The sequence below is a fragment of the Engystomops pustulosus genome, chromosome 5, assembly GCF_040894005.1.
Source record: "Engystomops pustulosus chromosome 5, aEngPut4.maternal, whole genome shotgun sequence".
In the NCBI taxonomy this organism is placed as follows: Eukaryota; Metazoa; Chordata; class Amphibia; order Anura; family Leptodactylidae; genus Engystomops; species Engystomops pustulosus.
In genome coordinates, this window is record NC_092415.1 from 35,018,384 (window position 1) to 35,046,202 (window position 27,819).

Below are 27,819 nucleotides of genomic sequence, written 5' to 3' on the forward strand. Positions count from 1 at the left end.
CAGCACTCAGGATTTAGGGATTGCCTGGGGTAGCAGGCTCCCACTGAAAGCCTCTTACACACAGTGCTTCTGGGACAGGGTTCTGTATGTAGAAGAGAAGTTACCTCGCTTTGATCTATTGGAAGTCATCCCCTGGGTCAAAATCATGAGAGCTTTTCTAAGTTAGTAGCTTAGTACTTTTGGTATAGCCCAGCTGTTAGTGCTGGGAAGTCAGAAGATCCACTTTGAGCAATCCATAGCCTCCTAACTAATGGACATCCCTAGTGATCATAGAGGAAGTGCCGTCCCATGGAGAAAATTACATCGGAGAAGTCAATCATTGACTATTACCACCCACTTTTAGCTCCTAAACCCAAAATGAGCAGGGATTTTGAAGAGTAAAAATATACTAAATTGATTCTTGAAAAAGAGCAGCTCCTCCTGCTCTACAACATACTGCCTCCAAACAGGACACTATGTATAATCTGCCCAACTTCTATTACTCTATACCAGTGGTGGCGAACCTATGGCACGGGTGCCAGAGGTGGCACTCGGAGACTTTTCTGTGGGCACCCAGGCCATCGCCCCAACACAAAGTTTGCCAAACAAGACTCAATGCTTCCTCCTTCAGTCCAATACAGTCCAGGACTTGCCATGCTCAGTGCAATTATAAAGTGACATCCATGGCTACAGGAGGAGTGAGAAGATGTGGATAGAGATGGATTGTCATTGGAGCTCCTGTTCTGGGTCCTCTGATTCTTCCTCTGGGGGGACCCTGGAGGGAAGCTACAATCCAAATTTCTCCATCTTCCTGTTGTATTGGTGAACTCATGACGCCAATACGATTAAAACCTGTGATACAGCAGGGATCAATAAGTTACTGCTTAAATTGTCATGTTGGCACTTTGCAACATATAAGTTTGTTTGGGTTGTAGCTTGGGCACTCTGCCTCCAAAAGGTTTGCCATCACTGCTCTATACCATGCTGCCTGCCGATAGGACACTATGTACAATCTGCTGAGCTCCTCCTGCTCTACATCATACTGCCTCCAAACAGGACATCAAGTACAATCTGCCCAACTTCTCCTACTCTATAACATGCTGCCTGCAGATAGGACACTATGTACAATCTGCTCAGCTCCTCCTGCTCTATAACATGCTGCCTGCAGATAGGACACTATGGGCCACATTTATCACTTGTTTTTTCTGTTGTTTTTGCGCCTTTTCGTTTAGGCGCACCGTTTTTGCACCATTTTTGCGATTAAACGTCAAATTAGCCGCGCAGCAAAAATAACCACCTTTCCCTCATCTATCGTTCAATTCCAGATGTTTTGCTGCGCCTAATGATATTCATCACGTGCGACTTTTGCATTTAGGCGCAAAAACGGGCGCAAAAACACTCCAGCTCGAAGATGGCGTTATCTGAGAAGAAAGCACTGAGCCCCTTTGCAGAAGAGCTCATTTCTAGCAGCAGAGCTCAGCCAGACACTGGAACATATAATAGATACATTAGATACATTACAGACAGGAGCTGCAGACTCTATTTACAGTTCATCACCTTCTATTTACAAAACATTCTGCAAAACGCTGAGCTCACAGCAAGAGCAAGAGAAGTTTGCACAAGTTTGCAGAAGCTTGCAGAAGTTTGCAGATACTACAAACAAGTGTCCCCCATGTAATTCTGCACAGTGTCTGAGGGGGATATTGTGCAGAATTACAGGGGTGCAGCAGGAGACCAGCACTGGGGGATCCCCTCCAGGAGAAGCTGAGGAGGTCACTGGGTGCTGGGTGTCACACACCTGGGTGCTGCTGTGAGTGTTATCTTCATTCTAGGATGTGGGAGAAGCAGAGAGGAGCTTGTAGCAGGATCACATGTAACTGCCCGAATCTAACATTGCGCCTAAACTGTGTTAAAGTAAAGTGATTAATAAGAGGCAGAAAATATACTTATCACAGATGGTTGTAGCTTGTGATAATTCTGGCAAAACAGTGCGCCCGAATTTAGGCGCAACTACTACACCTAGGCGCACAAAAGTGATAAATGTGGCCCTATGTACAATCTACTCAGCTCCGCCTGTTCTTTAAGATGCTGCCTGCAGATAGGACACAATGTACAATCTGCTCAGCCCCTCCAGTTCTATAACATGCTGCCTGCAGATAGGACACTATGTACAATCTCCTTTGCTCCCCCCTCTTTACGAGATGCCGCTTGCAGATAGGGCACAGTGTACAATTTGCTCACCTCCTCCTGCTCTATATTATATTTCCCAGCAGATTAGACAGCATTTTTTAATGTGATGTTTTTCCTTATCTTTGAAGACAATTAGCCCTAGAAACAAGTAGAATTTCTGAAACTTTTTTTTTCCCCAACACTTTTAGTTAATGAGACTGTCACCTCTTCTTCTCACATGGGTATATGTGTAATGGTAGATAATAGAGCAGCGTGATCTCACACAATGATTTTCTTATTAAAAGCTGTCCTGAAGTCTGTATCCCCAGCAAGCAGAATAACAAATACCAGAAAAGAAGAACAATCTATAATATGTAACAACTTATGGTTTATTAGAAGCTTATAAGACCATTAGATTCTGCTCACATCTTATTTGTAGATTACAGTTAGTGCAGATGTTTCTTCACCTTTAACTTGGCTCAAATTTGTTAAAAACTGACATTTCTTTTGAAACCAATTTGATATATTATCACATGGAAACCCTTGACATTCTGCATCTCACAACACAACCCCTGGGTGAACTACATAGACACTTGTAGCATATGACGCAATGGGCCACATTTATCAGGGCTTGCAAGCCTGAAGACAGACGTAAAAGCCCTGAAATAGGCGAAATTCTTGGACCAATTGCGCCTATTTCCCCTCCTACACCTCCTCCACCCTAAATGGTAATACGGTGGCTCGGTGGTTAGCAGCACAGCCTTGCTGCGCTGTGGTCCTGGGTTCAAGTCCCATCCAGGTCAAAATCTGCAAAGAGTTTGTATGTTCTCTCCATGTTTGTGTGGGTTTCCTCTGGGTCCTCCGTTTTTCTCCCGCACTCCAAAACATACTGGTAGGCTGATTAGATTATGGGGACAGGGACTGATTTTGCAAACTCTGTGCAGTGCTGCGTAATCTATGAGCACTATATAAATAAAGGAATTAGTATTAATTATGGGCAGGTGTGGCCGGAGATGAGTCTTCTTGCCCTGCACCTACACACAAGATGTAATCTTTGCCCATTTATCAGGAGGCTTCCACACCTGAAGCCTCCTGATAAATCGTGGTATAGGCACACAGAGATGCTCAATCATGCTGATGAACTACATAGCAAGAAGTCCTGGAAGTGATAATAAATGACCACATAAAGCCCTCTACCTGCGATTACAGGAGGAGACAGGGTCTACATCCACAGAAGGTCTCCAAGAAATATGGAACAACCTCACTGTCAAGTCCCATCAAAAACAGAGAGTGTGTTATCTGTACATGCAAAGCCATCACCAAGCGATTGCAATGATTCTCAGTGTAACTAAGTAAAACCATTCAGAGACCATAAGACTGTGAAGACATCGATAAGATTGTGGTCACATCTTTATAACGAGAAATATTTTAGCAAATCTACATCCACAGAAAATCTGTTCTTAGTTTTGCAAGATGTGTGGCACAACCTCTCTGCTGAGGTCCTTACAAAATTGTGTATGTGTCTAAGCACATGCAAAGATGTCATCAAGCTATCAAAACGATTCTCACAACATCAAGAGACTGTGCTGACATCTGTAAGATGGTCACATCTGCATGAAGAATAGAAGGATTTAGGTCTACATCCACAGAAGATATGTGTTTGGTTATCCAGGATGTTTGGAACAAGCTCCCTGTTGAGTTCCTTTAAGACATAATGCAAGTCTACAGTACAAGTACATGCAAATATATCACCAAGGTATGCAGATGATTCTCACTGTAACTAAACCAACACATTCAGAGACCGAGAGACTGTGTAGACATCTACACGAGGGCTTCTGTTGTCTTGCTCCGTTTTAGGAAAGCACCATAGGTGCTACTCCACTTAGTGTCAGAAAGGTAATGTAGAACACATTAAGAAGCAAATTATAATTTACAGATGTAGCAGAGACAAATAAATCATCTCTAGATTACATTAAGACATCGTTGACCCAGAATGAAAACTTGCTCCCTAAAGATCAATTGAGTCCAACGTGTAAACCTGTCCAGAACCACAGATGACACATAATGATAACACAAGGGTTAAGACTTGGTTCTGCTACATCTATAGATGGCAAATATCACAACAGACCAAGGATGGATAGATAGATGATAGATATTAGATAGATAGAAAGATAGATAGATAGATAGATAGATAGATAGATATGAGATAGATAATAGATAGATATTAGATAGATAGATAGATAGATAGATAGATAGATAGATAGATAGATAGATAGATAGATATGAGATAGATAATAGATAGATAGATAGGAGATAGATAGATAGATAGATAGATATTAGATAGATAGAAAGATAGATAGATAGATAGATAGATAGATAGATATGAGATAGATAATAGATAGATATTAGATAGATAGATAGATAGATAGATAGATAGATAGATATGAGATAGATAATAGATAGATAGATAGGAGATAGATAGATAGATAGATAGATAGATATTAGATAGATAAATAGATGCATAGATAGATAGATAGATAGATAGATAGATATGAGATAGATAATAGATAGATAGATAGATAGATAGATAGATATGAGATAGATAATAGATAGATATTAGATAGATAAATAGATAGATAGATAGATAGATATTAGATAGATAAATAGATGCATAGATAGATAGATAGATAGATAGATGAGATAGATAATAGATAGATATTAGATAGATAAATAGATGCATAGATAGATAGATAGATAGACAGATAGATAGATGAGATAGATAATAGATAGATATTAGATAGATAATAAATAGATAGATAGATAGATAGATAGATAGGAGATAGATAATAGATAGATATTAGATAGATAGATAAATAGATAAATAGATAGATAGATAGATAGATAGATAGATAGATATGAGATAGATAGATAGATAGATAGATAGATATGAGATAGATAATAGATAGATAGATAGATAATAGATAGATAGATAGATAATAGATAGATAGATATTAGATAGATAAATAGATGCATAGATAGATAGATAGATAGATAGATAGATAGATAGATAGATAGATAGATAGATAGATATGAGATAGATAATAGATAGATAGATAGATAGATAGGAGATAGATAATAGATAGATATTAGATAGATAGATAAATAGATAAATAGATAGATAGATAGATAGATAGATAGATAGATAGATAGATAGATAGATATGAGATAGATAGATAGATAGATAGATAGATAGATATGAGATAGATAATAGATAGATAGATAGATATTAGATAGATAAATAGATGCATAGATAGATAGATAGATAGATAGATAGATATGAGATAGATAATAGATAGATAGATAGATAGATAGATAGATAGATTATGGTCACATCTGTAAGATGTTTTTTGTCATGGCAGGCAAAGTATTCACTGAGTAAAATCTGCACAAGTCACATGTCACATTATATAATGTGTCCTAAACTTTATGAAATTTACTGCAGAAATGTGTCATAGGAGAGGAGGACGGGGAATAACAACCTCTATATGATTATGTGTTATCATTGTTTAGCATCATCTACAATAGACAGTTCATAAGAAATGGTGGAGTCACGGAAGATAGATAGATAGATAGATAGATAGATAGATAGATAAAGGATGGACAGATATTCATTGATATGTAATAGATAGATATAAGATAGATTATAGACTGATATGTGATATATAGATGATAGATTGGATAGATAATAGAGTGATAGATTGATATGTGACAGTTATGAGATAGATAGCTAATAGCATGATAGATAGAAGAAGGATCGGTAGATAGATAGACAACAGAGTGAAATATAGAAATTTGATAGATATGAGAGATAAATAAATAGATATGAGATTGATAGATAGATATGAGATAGATTATAAAATGATATGTGATAGTTATAAAATAGATAGATAATAGAGTGATTCATTAATATGTAATAAATAATGAGAGACACATAAAGAGATAGATAATAGATATCAGAAAGAAAGATAATAGAGTGAATCATTGATATGTGATAGATAGATAGATAGATAGATAGATAGATAGATAGGTGATAGATATGAGATAGATAGATAGATAGATAGATAGATAGATAGATAGATAGATAGATAGATGGACAGATCCCATTATAATGTCAGGGGGATTGATGACAGGTCCGGCTCAGCTCTTCCTCCCTACACAGTATACAATCAGAATTAAGCACGAAAACTTCGCCCTGTTGTGTTAACAAACTCAGCACCGCTACATCCTCAGCACTCACACATTTCCCATCCTCTGCCGCCAACATCCTAATATTTAAAGGGATAGAGTATCCGCCATATGCCCCCCCTACAAGCCCCATGTCTCCCCTGCCTCCCCCATGTGCCAGGCTCTTGGGGTGCAGGGTGCTGGGGCTTCTATTAGCTGGGGGCTCATTCTACTAAAGTTACATTTGGAATTTTCCCTAATATAAAGCCGTTCATTGAAGAGTTTCCATAGTAACAAGGCTAAATATTTCCCCTAATCCATCGATACGTATTGTGCACAATGCATCAGAGGCGACAAGTCCTCCTCACCGCTGAATGTCATTCATTGATTGATGTTTCACTCCACGGGAAAATAAACCAAGGAGAATAGTAAGAAATGCAATGTACTTACATCTCTGATTGCGGCGCTTGCTCTTGTACATGGTCATCGTGGACTGAGGCGACTTCGGATTATTCGGATTTTCTTCACACGGCAGCACAAAGGGGACAGACTGTGCTTCTGCAGAGAGACACTGGGCTCTGATGGGAGCTAACCAGCAATTACACACTGAGAGCCTGGGAGAGACCATTCTAGGGGGATAGGGGGGAGCCGGGCGAGGAACAAAGCATCGATTACAGGGAAGGGGCAAGCTCTGTATATTAATAAAGATCTTATTTTATGTCTTTATCAAGGTTATTTTTTAATTATTTATTGGAAATGCAATGTATTAATATTGGTATTATTACTATTGTTTAAAGGAAATCTACCATCAAATTCCATAATGATAAACCAAGGGGACTTACACACAGATCCGGGCACCGTGACAATCTTCTTATATTTGTTATCCATGGCCTCCTTCCTTCCAAAATCAATTTTTAAATTATGCCAATGAGTCGGAAGGGCACTAGTGGTGATAAAAGTCCCCCCAATGTGCTGTAGCTTCACCGACTGTTACACTGCACCATGTAACAGTGCACTTCCCGTATTTATAGAAAAGAGTCAGCAGGTACACCCCATGCCAGGCCACTCCACCGTCGGATATGATTCCCTTCATTTCCCTCTGTTCCCCCTTGGCATGGAGCTGGGGTAAAGGGGATAATAATTCGCAATGCCAGGCCATTTAAGTCATTACATTTATTTCAGGCTTCTACGCCTTTCTGCTAAAGGTCCCCCTAGAACAGTGGTGGCGAACCTATGGCACGGGTGCCAGAGGCGGCACTCAGAGCCCTTTCTGTGGGCACTTGGGCCATTGCCTCAGCACACCAGACAGGACTCAAAGAATATTATTGCAGTTGCAAGCCACTTAAAAGATACTGCTTCCAGTCATATTTTGAAACTTTCTTCTCTACTTAAACTGTAGGAAGAGGGAGAATGAGTAGACAGGGCCAAATTATCTTTGGAGGACCTCCTGTTGGCCCCATTGTCCCTCTGTACACTCATAATAAGTGTACAGAGGGACACTGGAAAGAAGCTAAAATGAAGCAAATTTTCCATCTTTCTACTGTTGGTGTCCTCAGGAGGCCAATCTGATTGAAAGTTGAAGAACAGGGAGCAATAAGTCACTGCTTTCATTTTTAGTTGGCACCTCGCGATAAATAAGGGGGGTTTGGGTTGCAGTTTGGGCACTCGGTCGCTAAAAGGTTCGCCATCACTGCCCTAGAACTAGAGGGGGTTACATACCAATTTCCAGGAAAATCAAAGCATGATCAGTTTGGGCCGAATAGATTCAGACCAGAATTAAAATCTTATGAAAATTCATGATTATGTGACCTCTGGTGAAGCTCTCTGGATGTTACTATAGTCCCAGGCTGCAATGATCAGCTGTAAGGTGTCTGTAATGAAGCTTTATTGATAATCCTTGGTCCAATTACAGCAAAAAAATTTGAAACTCCAATTGTCACTGGGGCAAAAAAAAAATGTGTCTGGATCTACAATTATAAAATATACCGTTTTGACTTGCATACAAATTCAACTTAAGTGCAAACCCAAGGAACCCATCTTGTATGTAACCCGAGGACTGCCTGTACCTATAAATACATCTTATACGGTAAGTGGGACACCTTAAGCCATAAAATTGCTCCCTACTAAATTCTACTACACAGAAAGATTCAGCACACAATTACACCATAAGGACATCTCCAGATGTATAACCCTATATTTAATACATAAAATAGAGACATGAAAGACATTCCTCAGCACCTAAAATAATCTTTATTAATATTATGACAGAATAACCCCAAATGACAAGAAACACAAGCTACAAATACAATACAATACAAATAGATGTATGTGTAGCCGCAGTATCTTGTCATTTGTGGTTATTCTGTCATAATATTAATAAAGACTTTCTAAAATTACCAGAGGTAATTGGTGGTTACAAGGATTTTGCATCGGTGTTACAAACAATTTCTCAATCTAGACACAGCCTGACTGCTACATATCTTCTCATAACAGAACAACCTAAAATGTTTTCATGTAATTATTCCTCTATTTTAGAGATAGGTTTGGTAAATTGGGCATACCCCAGTCCAAAAAAGAGAAATCTGATCCCACCCCCAAAGTTAAGTAAAGCGATGGGATCTGGCAATCTCTGGGTAGGTCTGTGAGTGGACTCACACATGCATATTTTACTAACTATAAGGTTGGTATGTCTGATTGTATTTCATATAATTAAACATCATTTATGCCTTTCACTTCACTTGCCTTTTCACTTCAGGGGTCGTTCACCAAGGGTCAAAGTCTGGGGGAGGGATGTGCCAATTAAAGAGGACCTGTCACCCATAAATTGGGCACTAGGAGCTGCTTTCTATACAATGAAAACGCCGGACCGCTTGCCAAGTGGTCCGATGTATTCATGGGGGGCGGGGTTGGGGCGGGGTTAGGGGCGGTCACTGCCAGCCTATGGAGCGAGTGGGGTGGTCTGGCGAAGAGGCAGCGCCTTGGACCGCCCCCTCATGAATACATCGGAGCACTATCATTCGGTAACGCTATCATTCTAACACTGCGCCCTTTGTTTAAGCACTTTAGTAAGCAGCTCCTAGTGCCCAATTTAATGAGGTTAAGTGAGGTTAAGTTGCATGTTGGCTGCACATCAACCCATTTATGGAGTTATTCAGGGGCCCAAGATCTGATATTATCTTCCATCCACAGGGATAACCTACTGATCTGTTGCCTTTGTTTGCTGGTACCCCCAACAATCACTTCCGCTTGACATGAGCAGCAGGCAGGGGCGGATCAAGACTGCCATGGGCCCTGGGCTGTATGAATATTATAGCCCCTACTAGTCCGGAATTCATTTCCTACATTTGGTAATAGAATCAAGATTCTTGGGGAATGGAGGATGTGTCCCTTCTGCCTTTGTAGGACCTTCAAAGGTCCTGAAATGGCTCTTGTGTACATGTGTATTGAGAGCAGAAACAGATGTACAATGATTTCATGGGTGAAGGTTCTTCTCAGTATAAAATTTGGTTGGTAGTTTCGTTACCCATGGGCCCCCTTGAAGGCTTGGCTCCCGGGCTACCGCCCAACCACCTATATTATAATCTAGTACTAGCAACAGGTCAGACAGGAACCTTGTTGCTGTCTTCATTTTCTATGGCAGTCCTCTACATAGAGATGCACTTGGTCTGAAGATGTAGTTATCAATAGGCCTCAATAGGGGAATTACTATTCTCATTATTGGTGGAGGATTCAGGCACTGACTGACCAGCCTATCCTATGCATGGAGAATAACATTAAACCATGGACCAGCCCCATATGTTATTCCTTATAGTTTATCCTTTTTACACAGAGTCTTCTTAGCTGAGTATCAGCCAATAGTCATTACCATCTTTGTGAATTTCAATTTCCCCTTTTAACTTTCACAGATATGACTGTAGCCTTGCACTTATGCACACCGACTCAATTATTGATGCACATCGATCTATTAGTCAGCAACATGCTATACAATTAATAGCAATTACCGTATTTTCCGGACTATAAGGCGCACTTAAAAGCCTTGGATTTCCTTGGAAATCCAAAGTGCGCCTTATAGTCCGGTGCGCCCTATATGAGGGCAGCGGACCCTACTTACATAGGTCCCCGCTACCGGAGACAGCAGATCTCCAGCGGGAACTGCAGACCACGCGGCACGAACAACTTCTACCGCGTGGTCTGCAGTTCCCGCTGGAGATCTGCTGTCTCCGGTAGCGGGGACCTATGTAAGTATTCTATTCTTCACCTCCCCCTCACCTTCCCCGCTCACCTTCCCCGCGTTCCACGTCTCTTCTCGGCGTCGCGTCCCGTCGGGTCTCCGCTCCGCCCCCGGACCTCCGCCACGCCCCCGACCCTGCGCCTTATAGTCCGATGCGCCTTATATATGGAATTATTACATATATAAGGCGCATCGGACTGTTGCGCCTTATATTCCGGTGCGCCTAATGGCCCGGAAAATACGGTAATACCATGAATTATTAATTCTGTTATGTGTATAACGGAATGTTTGCTGTACAGATTGAGTTATATGGATTCATTTTTTTTATTAGACATACAAACCAACACAAAGAAATTGTCTTTTGTAGACAACATAGAAAAGAAAAACAAGAAAAGAAAATCATATCTGACTTGATACATCATAAAATATTAATCTCATTTTTTTTTTCAACACATATTCACTTCATTAATCTAATATTCATGCAAATTTTCCGAACTCAGCGCATATACATTTTAATAAAATCCACAATACCATTCAATAGTATCAAATCATATCAATGTCTAATCCGTCATTCACCCAAGAAGGGTGCAAGGATAAGAAGAAAAAGAAAAAAAAAAGTTATATGGATTCATACATATATATATTTTAAATGTTTGTATCCCGTGGTAACAAGGTTCCCCCTGGATCACTCCCAGTATATGAAATGGGTCCCAGATGATGGTGTAGGGGAGTTCCATAATGTTAGCCATTCAGATGGCTGGTGAAGATCTGCAGCGTATTTCAGCTACCCACTGGTATTTATGAGGAGGCGGATCCGGCGGGTGCTCGGAGGCGGGGACACCATCATATGCTGTGCCACCAGGTTCTCAGTATAATAAATGCCATATCACTGCTATGAGGTTCATTCTTTAAAGGACATCTACCACAAGGATGAAAGGCTGTATGCAAATGAGCCTGAGGGGCTCCAGGCTCCATTTACACCAATGGAACCTGGAGCCCCTAAGGCTCATTTGCAAAAAGTCTTTCACCCTGGTGGTAGATGTCCTTTAATAAAGATATATCCCTAGCTGTAAAAAGCAGGAAATGTGCATTTAGTAAAAAAAAGTAAAGAAAGCAAAAAACTCTGCAGCTGACTCATTCCAAAACGAAAGAAATTATGTAACCGTAAAATAATTTTATGTCGTTTATTTGCTGTAGGACATTGCTGCACTCCACTGACTTTACCATTATTGACGTATTTTAATGTCATATAAATTGCTGACACTGCTGATACCGCAGCTAATAGGCAGCAAGAAATAAATAAAAAAAATTTAAAATCTAATAAATGACTTTTACTTTCTTCTTCAGGTTTTCCTATATTTTTTTTTTAGGAAATAAAAGTAGAGCGGCTGCTAGAAATGTGCTTTTCAGAAACACATCATCATATTTTTAACTGGCGTTCCCACGATAGGCCACGGCTTAAGTGCTTAGGCTATAAAATGTCACTGTCAGTTTAACTATAATATAATGAGGCTGCTCTTCTACAGCGTAAATCATTGGGGCCTTACTATGTGATGTACCAGGCAAGGCTGCCCTCGCATTATAGCGCTATCAGACCGTGCTACCCCTCCCCCCTCCCACCGCACGATTTATCACTATATTATTGTAGGGAAGTTCAAAACGGATAAAAACTTTCCGTATTCCCTTCACTGTTTAGATTCTTTAACTCCTTCCCACCAATGTCCTTTTTTGTTTTTTTACGTTTCTATTTTTTGCTCCACTCCTTTAAAAATATTCTCCACCATAACTTTTTATTTTTCCATGTGCAGAACTGTATGAGGGTATGTTTTCTGCGTAATAATTTGCCCCTCCTAGTGATAGTATTTAATATTCCATGGAATGTAGGAGGAAGCTGGAAAAATTCCAAATGGGATGAAATCGACAAAAAGATCACGGTGCGTTCCAAATGACACCGTCCTTGTATTCTTTGGGTCGTTACAATCACGGTTTTATCAAATGTGTGTAGGTTTTATTGTGTTTTAAAAGAATTAAAAAAATTAAGACCTTTTGTACAAAATAGTCACCAATTTCCCATATTCTGACCCCAATAACTTTTCATAATTCGGTTTTACGAACCCGAGTAAGCGATCATTTTTTGCAGGATGAGGTTCTCATTGTTACCTTTTTTTCTATTACATTTTTATGTGTTGAAAAATGGTGAAAAAGTGCAAATAGGACATTTGGGCGCTATTTTTTCATTGAGGGGAATAATTGTTTTGATAGATCAGGACATTTGGGACCTTGCGATAGCTAACGTGTTTATGATTTTATTTTCTATTTTCAATACAGATAGGATCTGTAGGTTTGTTCTTAAGTTGAATTTGTATGTAAGTCGGAACTGTATATTTTATAATTGTAACCCCAGCTAAAATTTTTTAGTCAGAGGCTTGAGAAAGCCAGTTCAGCACAAAAAGGCCCGTCGCCTTTTCTTGGGGTGCATCACCCCTGCCCTGTTGTCCTCCTTGCAATAAAGTGTTTCTGTACCTGATCACAGTGAGTGCTGGTTTACTTCCTGATTCTGGAGCCAAAATTTTTTTGGTCTCTGTGACAATTAGATTTAAAAAATGTTGGATTCTCATAAGAACCAGGATTAACAATAAAGCCTCATTACTGACACCTGTAATAACTGTTACAGCTGTTTATTGTAGCCTGGGACTAAAGTACAGTAAATTACCAACATCCAGAGGTCCGTTTGTAACTAGGGGTCATCTGTAAGTCGGATGATCTTAAATAGGAGACTGCCTTTATATCGAAAGTTTTTTTTCATATATATATATTTAAGAGTTTTTTAGGCCTCCTAGGGTACTTTCATTCTAGAAGGTCTGTTCGCTCATACCATGTACTGCAATACAGAATATCGAATCTCCACCAGCACACAACAGACCAAGGCATTCAGTCCATGACTATGGCTCTTAAGAGTCAAAACAAGATCTCTTTTACCCACTTGGATATCTGTTTGCCTGTTGTGTGCTGGTGGAAACTTGATATTCTGTATTACAAGTTGTCTCTGGCTTTGGGACTATCACTGGGCACAGGACCTAGAAGATTGGCCTCCTGGAGGTTGGGGTGAACTGCTTTTTTCATCCACTTTATATATACTGCAGTACAGTAGAATTGCAGTATTTGCATTTTTGCACATGAACTGTATCGGTCTGTCACTGACCGACTGTTACAGATCTTTTCAAATGACAGGCCCTGGGGTCTCACTGAGACTGTCATAGCAATGGATCATTTACCCCCGATAATGTCACGTGAGTGGGGCCAACGATCCTTGCCATGATGGCAGCATTTCAGGCATTTCAGGGATTCAGGGATTGACATAGTGCTGGATGTTTGCTGCCACATACAGCAAACACCCTAGCTGTATGGAGAAGGCTCAGCCCCTGAACTCTCCCCATGCTCCCATTGACACCCACCATTGTACTATTGTACACATAGCTGACTTTCATAGTTGTCATGGTTGGGGAAATGCAATATGGCCATAGTATATTTTATAACACTCCAAAAATTACTATGAAGAGGACTGACCATGTGATGCAAAGAATGGGTCTACCAGAGTGTTGTAGCAAATAGAAAGAGACCCTCTTTAAGACTTTGGAGGAAATGTATCATAAGCCGTCGCTTCGTACGCGGGATGTATACCTAGCATATGATAAAACCCTTGCCCGCTCCGGGCTCCTGATGTATCTGGCGGCCAGCTGCATATACATACAATTCTCTGCCAAGCCCTGCTATTACCGGGCACCATTCAGGCTTGAGTGATCACATACAAAAGAAAGTGAGTGCTCTGCCATTCCGTTATTGGCGGCGCCCCTCTTGACACCACTCCACATTACGATATTTCAGGGCTTGTACGACAATTTTCTGTCTTCCTTTTTGTATGGATGTCCTGATAGGGCATAGTGACAGGGACTGTCCCCTCTTGCCCTCATTTCTTTATGTCTTTGAAGCTCATCCCCTACTTTCTCCCAATGGTCTTCGCACAGTCCCATTCTTGTGGCTGAAAACTAATATAAAAAGCAGCCAGCTTTGGAAATTTGCTATCATATAGGAACATCAATAATAAATAACCTTTGCTGCACAATAAGCAATTTACCAGCATCAGAAATTGATAGAAATGTCACTCTGTCAAAAAACCTATTTCGTTACGCACAGTGTGAAAAACCGCTCCACAGAGTAGTTTTTGGTGTTTATCACAATGGGTGAAAGGGTCTGGGTCTATAAATAGATGGAGAAGGCAATTTCCAACACCCAGGGGTATCATTAAGCTTCTTCTCCATTCATCCATAAGAATAACATGAAATGTAATTCTATTAGAGGGTAATAACACTTTGTTATTGCAAGCCAGACCCAGACGGCTCCGATGAGATGGAACAAATGAGGAAAATACCTGATTGAGAATAATATACATTCTCGACCCTTTAAAATGGTAATTATTGGTCATTTTTTTGTCTAAGAATCGATGGAATATTCCACAAGTGTAGAGTCAAAGTAGACATTAACAGCACCTTACTAGCTCATGGCATAAACCGGCGATTTATTAAAGGTTGTCTGCTCACAACAAGTTATAACGTGTTAACTTACATATTGTTTAGGGTCCCAATGGTGGGACTTCAAAGGATCAAGAGGGTACAAGGGACCGTTGTACTGCCGATGAGCATTTTGAGGATTTACCCCCAGTGACCCATCATTTGATTCTAGAATTCATTGACAGTGGTTCCATTGGCATTGGTGTATCTGTTGGACTTACTCATCTTTGTATAAAGACTGCAAGATCAATCACTGACTATAATAGGATAACCACAAACCTGATGGAAACAGGTGAGTAGAGCCAATGTAAGCCATAGGTCTCCTAGTGTCACTGTATATTCCGGTGAGACACGATGTCCAATTGGCCAATAATGGAATATCCTATGAAAAGGATTAAGAGGGTCTCAAATCTTAAAGTGATGGAATATCTGTAGTCTATGCCAACCCTTAATAATAGGAAAGGTCCAACCTTTTCATCCTGCCCACCTGCAACTGCGCACAGGTCCATTCAAATGAATATCCAGGTGGCCACGTGCGCCAGCAACTACATGTTCCCCATGTGTGGGGTCCCAGATGTTGGTCTCACACTAACAAAAACCTTTGAAATTTTAGTACCAACGAACACATCGTAGCATAGTTACTGTGTGACATGCGATTCGTACAATAGAGTTACAATATAGGAATATTACAGGAATTTTCAGACACTACTAAGTTCTACATTCTAAGTACAAAATTCTTTCACCAGGGTCTATCATATGGCAAGTTTCAGAAATTAAATGAAATATTCAGAAATATGTTAATATCCACAGGACAGGGCCTAACTTGCTGATTGTTGGGGGTGTCAGTAATGGGGTCCCACAGATCGCAAGAACGGGAGCCCGATGGGGTAACCCAGACGGACTCCTTGTGGCTCCCCTAGATGACCGGTCGAGCATGGTCGGACTGTCCTGTTCATGTCTATAGATCTATTTGTGGATAGGGCCTAACCTGTTTTGTGGGAAACCCCCTTTCAGAACATTACATGTAACCCGGGACTGCCTTTATTTTAAACAGTTTTTGCTCAAATTATGCTTTTTTTAATTGAATGCAGAATACACCTGCGTTGCCAGATCACGTCCACAATAAACATACAGGAAATCATAAAAAAAACCAAATCAAATCTAAACTTCTATAGGTCTACACTGCGATAGAAAAGAAGAAGACACTCAGAAGGAAGATCACAGAAATGTTATACGGTGTAAGAAAAACAAACATGATGAATCACAAAGACTTCAATAACCCGAGCAAATATTGAGCGTTCATCTAACTTTACAAGACTTGGCCTCTGTAGTATCTCGTCTAAATCTAAAAGTTCAATCTCAAAGTAAGACAACACAAGGAGACTGATCATTCATGTTTAAAGGCGAAATTCCTTCAATATGGTCTTCCGATCATAGAAGCTCATAGATCACATGATGAGAAATACTAGAATATATAGGCAGTCCCCGGGTTACGTACAAGATAGGGTCCGGAGATTTGTTCTTAAGTTGAATTTGTATGTAAGTTGAAACTGTATGTTTAATAATTGTAGATCTAGACAAAAAAAATTTTGGCCCCAGTGATAATTGGAGTTTAAACATTTTTTGATGTAATGGGACCAAGGATTATGAATAAAGCTTCATTACAGACACCTTACAGCTGATCATTGCAATCTGGGACTATAGCAAAGCATTCAGAAAGCTTCACCAGAGGTCAAAGGGGTCTGTCTGTAACTATGGGTTGTCTGTAAGTCGGGTGTCCTTAAGTAGGGGACCGCCTGTATTACACAATTCTCTTGATGCAAGGTTTTAATTTCTTCTAAGAAGAAAAGATATCCTGGGGAAGATTCATGAATCCTTGGTATAATTGTGTCATCCCAGTCTTTGGGGGTTTTATCTTAGTTTCTTTTTTTTTTGTATTTCTTCTTATTTTGCACTTGATTACTTACGCAAAATGTGCAACTTTTTCACCTATCCAGTTCACTGCAGCCTTTTTTTTCTGTGTTGCGCCTAATGGGACAGATGTCTTTTAGTCTTGCAATTTGCGCCTGCCTGGTTCTGCTCTATAATGTATCTATGGGCAGTTTTCCTTTAGTTAAATTGTGTCCTTTTTTGTGCAAATGATTGCACAATTTCTGAAATGTTGCACAATTTTTGCTGCAATCTATACCAAACAGTTTTTTATGCCTGGTCGAGACTTGAAGGTTAATTGCACATTTTTTGCAACTTTTAGGCACAAACCAGTGATAAATTATGCACCAACATCTGCCAGTAGGTGCAGTTGACTTTTGCACAAACCAGGAAAACCAATGCATCACAAACTTCAGTAATGTTCCAATAAAATGTACAAATGAAAAAAAAAATGCAAAAAGGAAAGAAAAAGAACACAAATAAAAAGATACATCTGCCCCAATATATCTTTAAAAATGACCTGTCACCAGTTTTGGGACCCTAAACCAAGTACAGGTCCATGTGGACCTGTGGTTTAGGGTCCCAAAATGGCCTTTATGGAGTTCTCGGAGTGCGAGCAATGTATAAAAATAAACATATCTACTTACCTGGATGTGAGTCCGATGAGGCTCATTGGACTCGCATCTGAATTTTTCCGGTACTCCTCCTCTCACAATGTGAGATGGAGCCGGGAGCAGACCCTCACTTTGTTGCACATGCGCGGTACCCAGGGCGCATGCACAGTGAAGCCGGGATGTCCTGAATTGTCCATAGCAATTAAATGGTTTGCGAAACAAAGTTGCAAAAAAACAACAAACTTAAATGCCAAAAATATAATTATCTACTTGTAAGTAAAACAAGTCCAAACTCAAGAGAAAAAAAATGAGACAGGTGCATAGTCCCAGACTAAAGATAAATGACCCCCCACTGTCTTTTATGTTCACCGTCAATGGACGCAACATATATTTTGTTGTATTTCTCCAGCCTCAAAGACATGTAAGATAGGAAACCTTTGCAGATACACCAGTTATCCAACCCCAATGATCATAGTCCCTATTCACACAGAACATTCCCTTCAAAAATCTGATTTGCATGAAATTCATTTGCATATTAATTAGATCTGTTCAGTTCGATGAGTCTAACATTGTAGGACTTCTTTTCTTATCTTCCTAGCTGCCATTTGTACACCCATTGTGCTTAGAAAATCATTCTTTATTATCCTCCCCTTAGTTTTCTCCCTTACAATACTATCTCCAATGCTTGTTTCCTAAAGGGAACACTGCCTCCACTTAAAATATCCGTATATCTTGAGAACTCATTAGTGTCCTTGTGAATAAAGGTCTCTCATGTACTGAAGCCGTAATTCCATATATCTTCTGGAAATCCGTAGTGCTTTATGGTGCTCTGCACATGCTAATTACTTGCCACGTGCGTCTCCTATCTGCTGATCTACAGGCGGATGGAAGGAGAGTTCTCCGCCAACAATGCCTTTAATTAATAACATCCTGCTTAAATCAATTATGAAGTACGGAGAAGAATAGGCAGAGATAGGTTTGAGTAAAGACAGTCCCAGTAGGTCACTAAATGTGAGATTTCGCCTTTTGAGGGGAAAATTGTTCCAATATAGAGAATAAATGTCATGTAATAAACATAATCTATGTGACAGCAAACGGCTAAGAACCAAGACTAATTCGGATAAAGACTACACAGATCTTATTTGATGGGTCGGTTCTTGAGAGGAAACATACAACTTAAACAGTCTCATTTCCTTCTATACAGGTATAGGTACACTTATAGGGATTTTCCATATACTTTTATATAATGACCCTGGGAGGGGACGTATTTACAGCTCATGTTGCCCTAAGAGTGTGGACAAGATCCTATTAAGGGGTTTATCTTGATTGGCTTGTTTCTATAATGATATTATCATAATGATATTTGTCCAATAAGGACACAGCATAAAACTAGACTGTGACCCACCCACAGGTAGGTTTACCTCTTGTGTTCCCAGTGTCTATACTGTGACCCTAATTTGCCTCCACTCCCGACTGCAACTCCCTTTATTTTCCTATACTGTATTAATGGTATTATTTTAGGGCACTATTTAGGGCACCCATTAATGGAATTGGGGACTAGAATACAAGGACAGATCACAAAACTTGTGCTTATTCAACTTAGAAAAAGATGGCTGCAAATGTACACATATCGAATTGGGCAGAACCAGAGATCTTTCCAAATATCTTTTTATACCAAGGCTTGTGACCAAGACCAGTGGGTTTCCACTATGACTAGAGGAGAGGCAGTTCTACCATCACCATAGACAGGGGGCATCCTCTACACCAGGAGGAGAGGCGGTTCTACCATCACCATAGACAGCGGGTATCCTCTACACCTAGAGGAGAGGTGGTTCTACCATCACCATATACAGGGGGCATCCTCTACACCTAGAGGAGAGGCAGCCCTACCATCACTATAGACAGGGGGCATCCTCTACACCTAGAGGAGAGGTGGCTCTACCATCACTATAGACAGGGGGCATCCTCTACACCTAGGGGAGAGGAGGTTCTACCATCACCATAGACAGGGGACATCCTCTACACCTAGAGGAGAGGAGGTTCTACCATCACCATAGACAGGGTGCATCCTCTACACCTAGAGGAGAGGCAGCCCTACCATCACCATAGACAGGGGACATCCTCTACACCTACAGGAGAGGAGGTTCTACCATCACCATAGACAGGGGGCATCCTCTACACCTAGAGGAGAGGTGGTTCTACCATCACCATAGACAGGGGGCATCCTCTGCACCTAGAGGAGATGTAGTTCTACCATCACCATAGACAGGGGTATCCTCTACACCTAGAGGAGAGGAGGTTCTACCATCACCATAGACAGGGGGCATCCTCTGCACCTAGAGGAGATGTAGTTCTACCATCACCATAGACAGGGGCCATTCTCTACACCTAGAGGAGAGGTGGTTCTACCATCACCATAGACAGAGGACATCCTCTACACCTAGAGGAGAGGCGGTTCTACCATCGCCATAGACAGGGGGCATCCTCTACACCTAGAGGAGAGGAGGTTCTACCATCACCATAGAAAGGGGGCATCCTCTACACCTAGAAGAGAGATGATACTACCATCACCATAGACAGGGGCCATTCTCTACACCTAGAGGAGAGGTGGTTCTACCATCACCATAGACAGTGGGCATCCTCTACACCTAGAGGAGAGGGAGTTCTACCATCACCATAGACAGGGGGCATCCTCTACACCTAGAGGAGAGGTAGTTCTACCATCACCATAGACAGGGGGCATCCTCTGCACCTAGAGGAGATGTAGTTCTACCATCACCATAGACAGGGGTATCCTCTACACCTAGAGGAGAGGAGGTTCTACCATCACCATAGACAGGGGGCATCCTCTGCACCTAGAGGAGATGTAGTTCTACCATCACCATAGACAGGGGTATCCTCTACACCTAGAGGAGAGGAGGTTCTACCATCACCATAGACAGGGGGCATCCTCTACACCTAGAGGAGAGGAGGTTCTACCATCACCATAGACAGAGGACATCCTCTACACCAGGAGGAGAGGTGGTTCTACCATCACCATAGACAGGGGCCATTCTTTACACCTAGAGGAGAGGTGGTTCTACCATCACCATAGACAGAGGACATCCTCTACACCTAGAGGAGAGGCGGTTCTACCATCGCCATAGACAGGGGGCATCCTCTACACCTAGAGGAGAGGAGGTTCTACCATCACCATAGACAGGGGGCATCCTCTACACCTAGAGGAGAGATGATACTACCATCACCATAGACAGGGGCCATTCTCTACACCTAGAGGAGAGGTGGTTCTACCATCACCATAGACAGGGGGCATCCTCTACACCTAGAGGAGAGGGAGTTCTACCATCACCATAGACAGGGGGCATCCTCTACACCAGGAGGAGAGGTGGTTCTACCATCACCATGGACAGGGGGCATCCTCTGCACCTAGAGGGGATGTAGTTCTACCATCACCATAGACCGGGGTATCCTCTACACCTAGAGGAGAGGAGGTTCTACCATCACCATAGACAGAGGACATCCTCTACACCTAGAGGAGAGGTGGTTCTACCATCACCATAGACAGGGGGCATCCTCTACACCTAGAGGAGAGGAGGTTCTACCATCACCATGGACAGGGGGCATCCTCTGCACCTAGAGGAGATGTAGTTCTACCATCACCATAGACCGGGGTATCCTCTACACCAGGAGGAGAGGTGGTTCTACCATCACCATAGACAGGGGGCATCCTCTACACCTAGAGGAGAGGTGGTTCTACCATCACCATAGACAGGGGGCATCCTCTACACCTAGAGGAGAGGAGGTTCTACCATCACCATAGACAGAGGACATCCTCTACACCAGGAGCAGAGGTGGTTCTACCATCACCATAGACAGGGGGCATCCTCTACACCTAGAGGAGAGATGATACTACCATCACCATAGACAGGGGGCATCCTCTACACCTAGAGGAGAGGAGGTTCTACCATCACCATAGACAGGGGGCATCCTCTGCACCTAGAGGAGATGTAGTTCTACCATCACCATAGACCGGGGTATCCTCTACACCTAGAGGAGAGGAGGTTCTACCATCACCATAGACAGGGGGCATCCTCTACACCAGGAGGAGAGGCGGTTTTACCATCACCATGGACAGGGGCATCCTCTGCACCTAGAGGAGATGTAGTTCTACCATCACCATATACATGGATATCCTCTACACCTAGAGGAGAGGAAGTTCTAACCAAACTTCTAATGCACCTTACGGTCCTGGTTTTCACTAAGGGTTCATCCGGCTTCTGCAAAAATTCAGAGACAACGGTTCTATGAACCATTCCATCTCTCAATTCTCCAAAAGAAACTTTAGGAGACTTTTTAACCCCCTTTCTACAAACAAAAAGGGTCCTATTATGACCACATATTTATCCCATGAATAAATAGTCTCTTATGGGAATATATCTAGAAATATCTGGTGCATATGAAACCGCGTAACCCCTCCCTTCAAGAAACAGAAAATAAAAATAGAAAATTATATCAACTATCGGGAAAACAACAACAATTCACAGATTGGAAAATGTGAAAAGCACATTAGGTTAACACAAATTGTAGTATATACCATAATCACATCTCATACAGCTGACAATAGTACAAGTATGTCTGTCTTAGTGCTTAGGACTGTATAATAACAGCATAGCAAGTCCTGATCACATGATACTGATACAATAAATAAGACCAAAATGTAGCAAATCCTTATTGCCTATTCTTGTAGAGTCTTGGCTCAATAAGATGTCCCATCCCTTCGATTTTCAAAGTCTTCATATCATCAGTGCATTACAATACATGTATTTCTGTTACATGTTCAGTGGGTATGGAAAGTATTCAGACCCCTTTAAATTTTTCATTCTTTATTTCATTGCAGCTAATTGGTAAGACCAAAAACACTCTTTGCTCATGAATGTACACTCTGCCCCCAACTTGACAGAAAAAAGAGAAATGCAGATATTTTTGCATATTTATTCAACAAGAAAACTAAAATATAAAATGGTAATAAGTATTCAGACCCTTTGCTCAGTGTTGAGTAGAAGCAGCTTTGGAGCTGATGCAGCCAGGAGTCTTTTTGGGAAGATGCAACAAGTTTTTCACACCTGGATTTGGGGTTCCTCTGCCTCTTCCTTGCAGATCCTCTCCAGTTTCCTCCGGTTGGATGGTGAATGTTAGTGGATAGCCATTCTCTGTAGAGATGCCCAATTGGATTTAGGTAAGGGTTTTGGCTAGGCTTCTGTCGGCACACTCTGCCATAAAGCCCCGACTGGTGGAGGCTGCAGTGATAGTTGCATTGTGGTACTTTCCCCCATCTCCCTACTGCATCTCTTGAGCTCAGCCTTAATGATCTTGTGGTACTACTTTACCTCTTTCACCAAGGTTCTCTTACCACGATTGCTTAGTTTAACTGGTAGAGGAAGAGTTGTGGTCATCCCAAACTTCTTCCATTTATGGATAATGGAGGCTACTGTGCTCTTAGGAAACTTAAATGCTGCGGAAATTCTTTTGTAACCTTGGCGAGATCTGCTCCTTGCCACAATTCTGTATCTGAGCTCCTTGGGCAGTTCCTTAGACCTCATGATTCTCCTATGCTCTGACATGTACTTTGAGCTGTGAAGTCTTATAAAGACAGGTGTTTGCCTATCCTTATTAAGTCCAATCAGTTTCATTGAACTCAGCTGGACTCCAATGAAGGAGCAGAAACATATCAAGGAGTATCAGAAGGAAATGGACAGCATTCAAGTTAAATATCAGTGTCACAGCAATACTTATGACAATGTGGTGTTTGAGTTTTTTGTTTCATTAATTAGCAACAATATAAAGATTTCTGGGGGGTTTCCGACAAGATTTGGTGCAGAGAGCAAAAAAATAGAACTTTTTTGAAAAATGTAAAGGGGTCTGAATACTTTCTGTACCCACTGTAAGTTGGCAGGGAAAAGGTTAAGCTTGGGGATGGTAGGGGGTCAGTAATGGAAGGATGACTAGAAAATCCTATATTGTGTCATTTTACAGTTTTTGTACATAATTTCTGGAGTAACAGACAATGGGGTCATTGTAACATGGGACTAATAGGTAATTTTGTACTGGTTGTGTTTAATAGGAATAATTGCTATATTTTGTGCGGTGTGACTCCAGATGTCAGCTGCATTTCTCTGCCTGTACATTTTGATGGAGAATTAGCATATTCTAAGCGCACCTCATGTTTGTTGCTTAGCAATGTCACCTGTTTCTATTCTGGCCTGATTTTTAAAGCACAATATTCGCCTCTGATTGAGGAATATTTACATATGTTCTATACTTTGTGCAAACCTCATTTTGTTCATGATAAATATCACAGCCGCTTGGGAAGAAGATCAGATAAGAAAAAAAAAAATCTATCTGCTGAGTGGAGATCGGGTCTTACATCTGAATGGCCGCTTGATTAGAGAATCTTAAAATGTAGGAGTTTTACAGGGCTTTAATATGGTCATGTGCATGAGGCACAAGAGACAGACTTTTATAGGGGGCAATGTTGTCACAGTTATGACCTTGGACAATAAGACAGGGGGCCCACTAGCCACTGGACTACACTTTGATCTCCTTTGATAATTTTGACTTCTAGTGATTTAAAGTAACTTTGAAGTTACCTAGCCAAAAATAGTATTAGCACCACTTGCGATAGCCTTTGATAACAATTCCAATGATAACTTTATTATGCTGCTGGCTTCTCCCTAGCCTGAGATACAGCCTGGTATATTTATTAGCCCTATCTACAAAATCCTTTCCAGCTTCTCCTGAAGTGGGCGGACACTTCCTGGCTGTGACATCAGATACTGGAACTGAGGCTAGAAAAGCTTTCCTCACTTCCCATAATGCTAAGCTCTCCCCACATGCACCAGCACAAGCAGCCTAACCAATCAGGACACAGCCTCTCCTCAGTGTAGCTGCTGTAAAGAAATCTACAGAGAAAGGCAGAGAAGATTACTGGATCCTTGCATCCTGTACTGCAGACACAGTAATTCACTAAATAAAAAGTGTTCTGATTGTGTTTCACATCCTCTCATACATACCAACATGAATTACAGTTACTGTAACCTATACACACTGATTGTCACACACACACACACACATATATATATGCACTTTTACACAGAATGACATTGTATTCAGATATAGATGTGACTGCTGTGACCACTACCTGCTATAAAATACCTGCTACAATGTATCAACCAGATTGTTCAACAGATGCCATCACTTTCCCCTCCTCCCAGCAGAGCAGTGGGGGAGGGGGAGTACTGAGCCTGATAAGAAAGCAGCTGCTGACATCCAGGAGGAGGAGAGTCACAGCCGTTTCCCCCTGTGTATTATACTGCTGACCAGCCCCCCCCCCCTTCTCTTCACTGGTGCGACTGTAGCCCTGTCAAAGTGGAGAGAGAAGGGTATGTTATAGAGCAGGCTTATGGATTATATCAGAGTCTTAAAGCAGCTGAAGGGGAAGAAGTCGTACTGTGTTTGGGAAAATGAGTGCAGACTGTAGACAGGACAGAGCTGACAAGCTCCACAACTCATGACTGTTGAAGAAGCTGCTTCCTGTAATTCCTGAGCAGGGATGGGAGTGTGCACCTTGCATAGCTTCTCCCCCTTCACCATGGCTGACCCTGGAGTCTGTATCCCGCGTCTCCTGTTGCACAGTACAGAGTGCCAGAGTGCAGGGATGAAGGGAGAGGAGCTGAGACAGGCAGAAAGCAGAGAGTAAGCAGACAGACTGCTGCAATAAGGTCATGAACGTATATTGGAAACAATGTTCACCCATTACAGCTATAGAAAAAACGGCAAATTTCTAATCCATCTTATACAGATCTTATGCATAGAGCTGACCTGCTGTATCTAAGCTCCCTTCTTAGAAAAATCTATTATTCATTTGTTGTTTTCAAAATACAAGTAGATTTTTTGAGGTTGCTTCTCAGTTTACGCCACCTTCGGACTGGAGTGTTTTTGCGCCTGAATGAAAAGTTGCTAATGATGAATGATGATTAGGCGCGGCTAGTTTGGTGTTTAGTCGCAAAACTGGCGCAAAAACACTGCAACAATACAAAGAGGCGCAAAAGCAACTTAACTCCTCTCGGACCGCCCGCTGACTTTAGACGTCAGCGGGTGCAGGTCCGGAGTCTGCAGCAACGTCTTTAGACGCTAATCGCGGGAGCAGGACTTCCCTAGGGAGAAGGGAGATGCGGTTCGTTACCGCTTCTCCCTTCTCCGATCCTCCCTGCATCGCGCTGAATGAGCGCGATGCATAGAGGAGCTGAGTGGCGCGGCCGCCGGCTCCATAGACTCGGCGGTCACGTGACCACCGGGTCTAAAGGGGTTAATCAGAGCTGCTGGGTCTAATTAGACCCAGTACAGCTCTGATCACCTGTCCCCAGTGACAGGTGGGCATTTACCCTGTAACTGAGGCTCTTATAGATGCCTCAGTTACAGGGGAAAACTTGTAATAGAAAAAAAAAAGTAAAATGCAAAAAAAAAAAAAGTGAAAATGTCCCCCAGGGGTCTTTTATGACCTCATGGGGGACATAAAGTAAAAACACACACACACACACAAAATTAACCCGATATATCGGACGCTGAGCGCAGTGACGTAACGCTCAGCGTCCGATATATCGGATGCAAGCGCTACTTGCATGGCATGGCAGCAGGCGTAGCGTGGTGGAGCAGGTGTTCTGTGGTGGAGCAGGCATGGGGGAAAAGGCGTAGCGTGGGGGAACAGGCGTAGCGTGGGGGAACAGGCGTAGCGTGGGGGAACAGGCGTAGCGTGGGGGAGCAGGCATTGTGTGGGGGAGCAGGTGTAGCGTGGAGGAGCAGGCATTGTGTGGGGGAGCAGGTGTAGCGTGGAGGAGCAGGCATTGTGTGGGGGAGCAGGCGTAGCGTGGAGGAGCAGGCGTAGCGTGGGGGAGCAGGCGTTCTGTGGAGGAGTAGTAATAGCATGGAGGAGTAAGCGTTCTGTGCAGGAGTAAGCGTTCTGTGGTGGAGCAGGTGTTCTGTGGTGGAGCAGGCGTAGCGTGGAGGAGTAAGCGTTCTGTGGTGGTGCAGGCGTAGCGTGGAGGAGCAGGCGTAGCGTGGAGGAGCAGGCGTAGCATGGAGGAGCAGGCGTAGCATGGAGGAGCAGGCGTAGCATGGAGGAGCAGGCGTTCTGTGGAGGAGCAGGCGTTCTGTGGAGGAGCAGGCGTTCTGTGGAGGAGCAGGCGTTCTGTGGAGGAGTAGGCGTTCTGTGGAGGAGTAGGCGTTCTGTGGTGGAGCAGGCGTAGCGTGGAGGAGCAGGCGTTCTGTGGAGGAGTAGTAATAGCGTGGGGGAGTAGACGTTGTGTGGAGGGGCAGGTGTTGTTCTACGTAGGTTGTGTACTACCCCCACCATGTCCCAGAAGTCATACACTGACTTGGAGGTATATAATTATATGGCCTCCGATATAGAGTCTGCTAGTGGGGACAAGTGTGGGGACGATTTGTTTGTGCACCTCTTCCTCATAAAGCGACTCTGAGGAACCCCTGAGAAGGCGCTTTCAGAGTAGTGCTGAAGTGCCTAGGTATAAGGACAAGAGAGAGATTGCATCATGATTCTTGGGGTGTTTATCTCACGTGGCAGGAGCTGGGCACAAGATGACATAATAGATATTTTGTACTATCCATTATGGATCATCCTTGGGGTCCACCTTTGGGGTTAAAATGCTCACTACACGCCTAGATTAATTCATGGAGGGATGTCGTTTTCAAATAGGGTCAGTGCTCAGGGGTTCCTACTGTACTGATCCCCGAGGGCATCTACAAATGTTTTATGGTGCCAAAAAAATGTAAATGTCGGTACTCCAAATGCCATTGTCTTCCGAGCCCTGCCCTCTCTCCATCTTTTAGATTATTGGCATGTACCCGGGAGAACTTGCATGATGATTTTTGGGGTGTTTGCCTCCAGTTGCATGAATTGGGTAAAATACTTTCGACACTACAATTACAAATTTAGAGAAATTGCAAAGCAAATTTTACTCGACACCATTCAATTTGTGTTACATTTGAGCCAGGATCTTATGGGTTAAAATGCTCATACAACCCTAAATAA

At 42.1% G+C, this 27,819-nt stretch overlaps 1 protein-coding gene across 5 annotated transcripts in view; it reads right to left on the reverse strand.

Annotated features, from left to right (window-relative positions):
* RALYL (RALY RNA binding protein like) overlaps window positions 1-27,819 on the reverse strand; it is a 423,906-nt gene that overhangs the window by 133,885 nt on the left and 262,202 nt on the right. The window contains exon 1 of one of the 5 annotated variants that reach the window (XM_072151629.1): window positions 6,823-6,979. The exons of the other annotated variants lie outside the window; for them this stretch is intronic. Coding sequence (XP_072007730.1) covers window positions 6,823-6,859 — 37 coding nt within the window. The 5' untranslated portion in view covers window positions 6,860-6,979. Of the gene's footprint in view, window positions 1-6,822; window positions 6,980-27,819 lie in introns of those variants that run through there. 5 annotated transcript variants of the gene reach the window in all.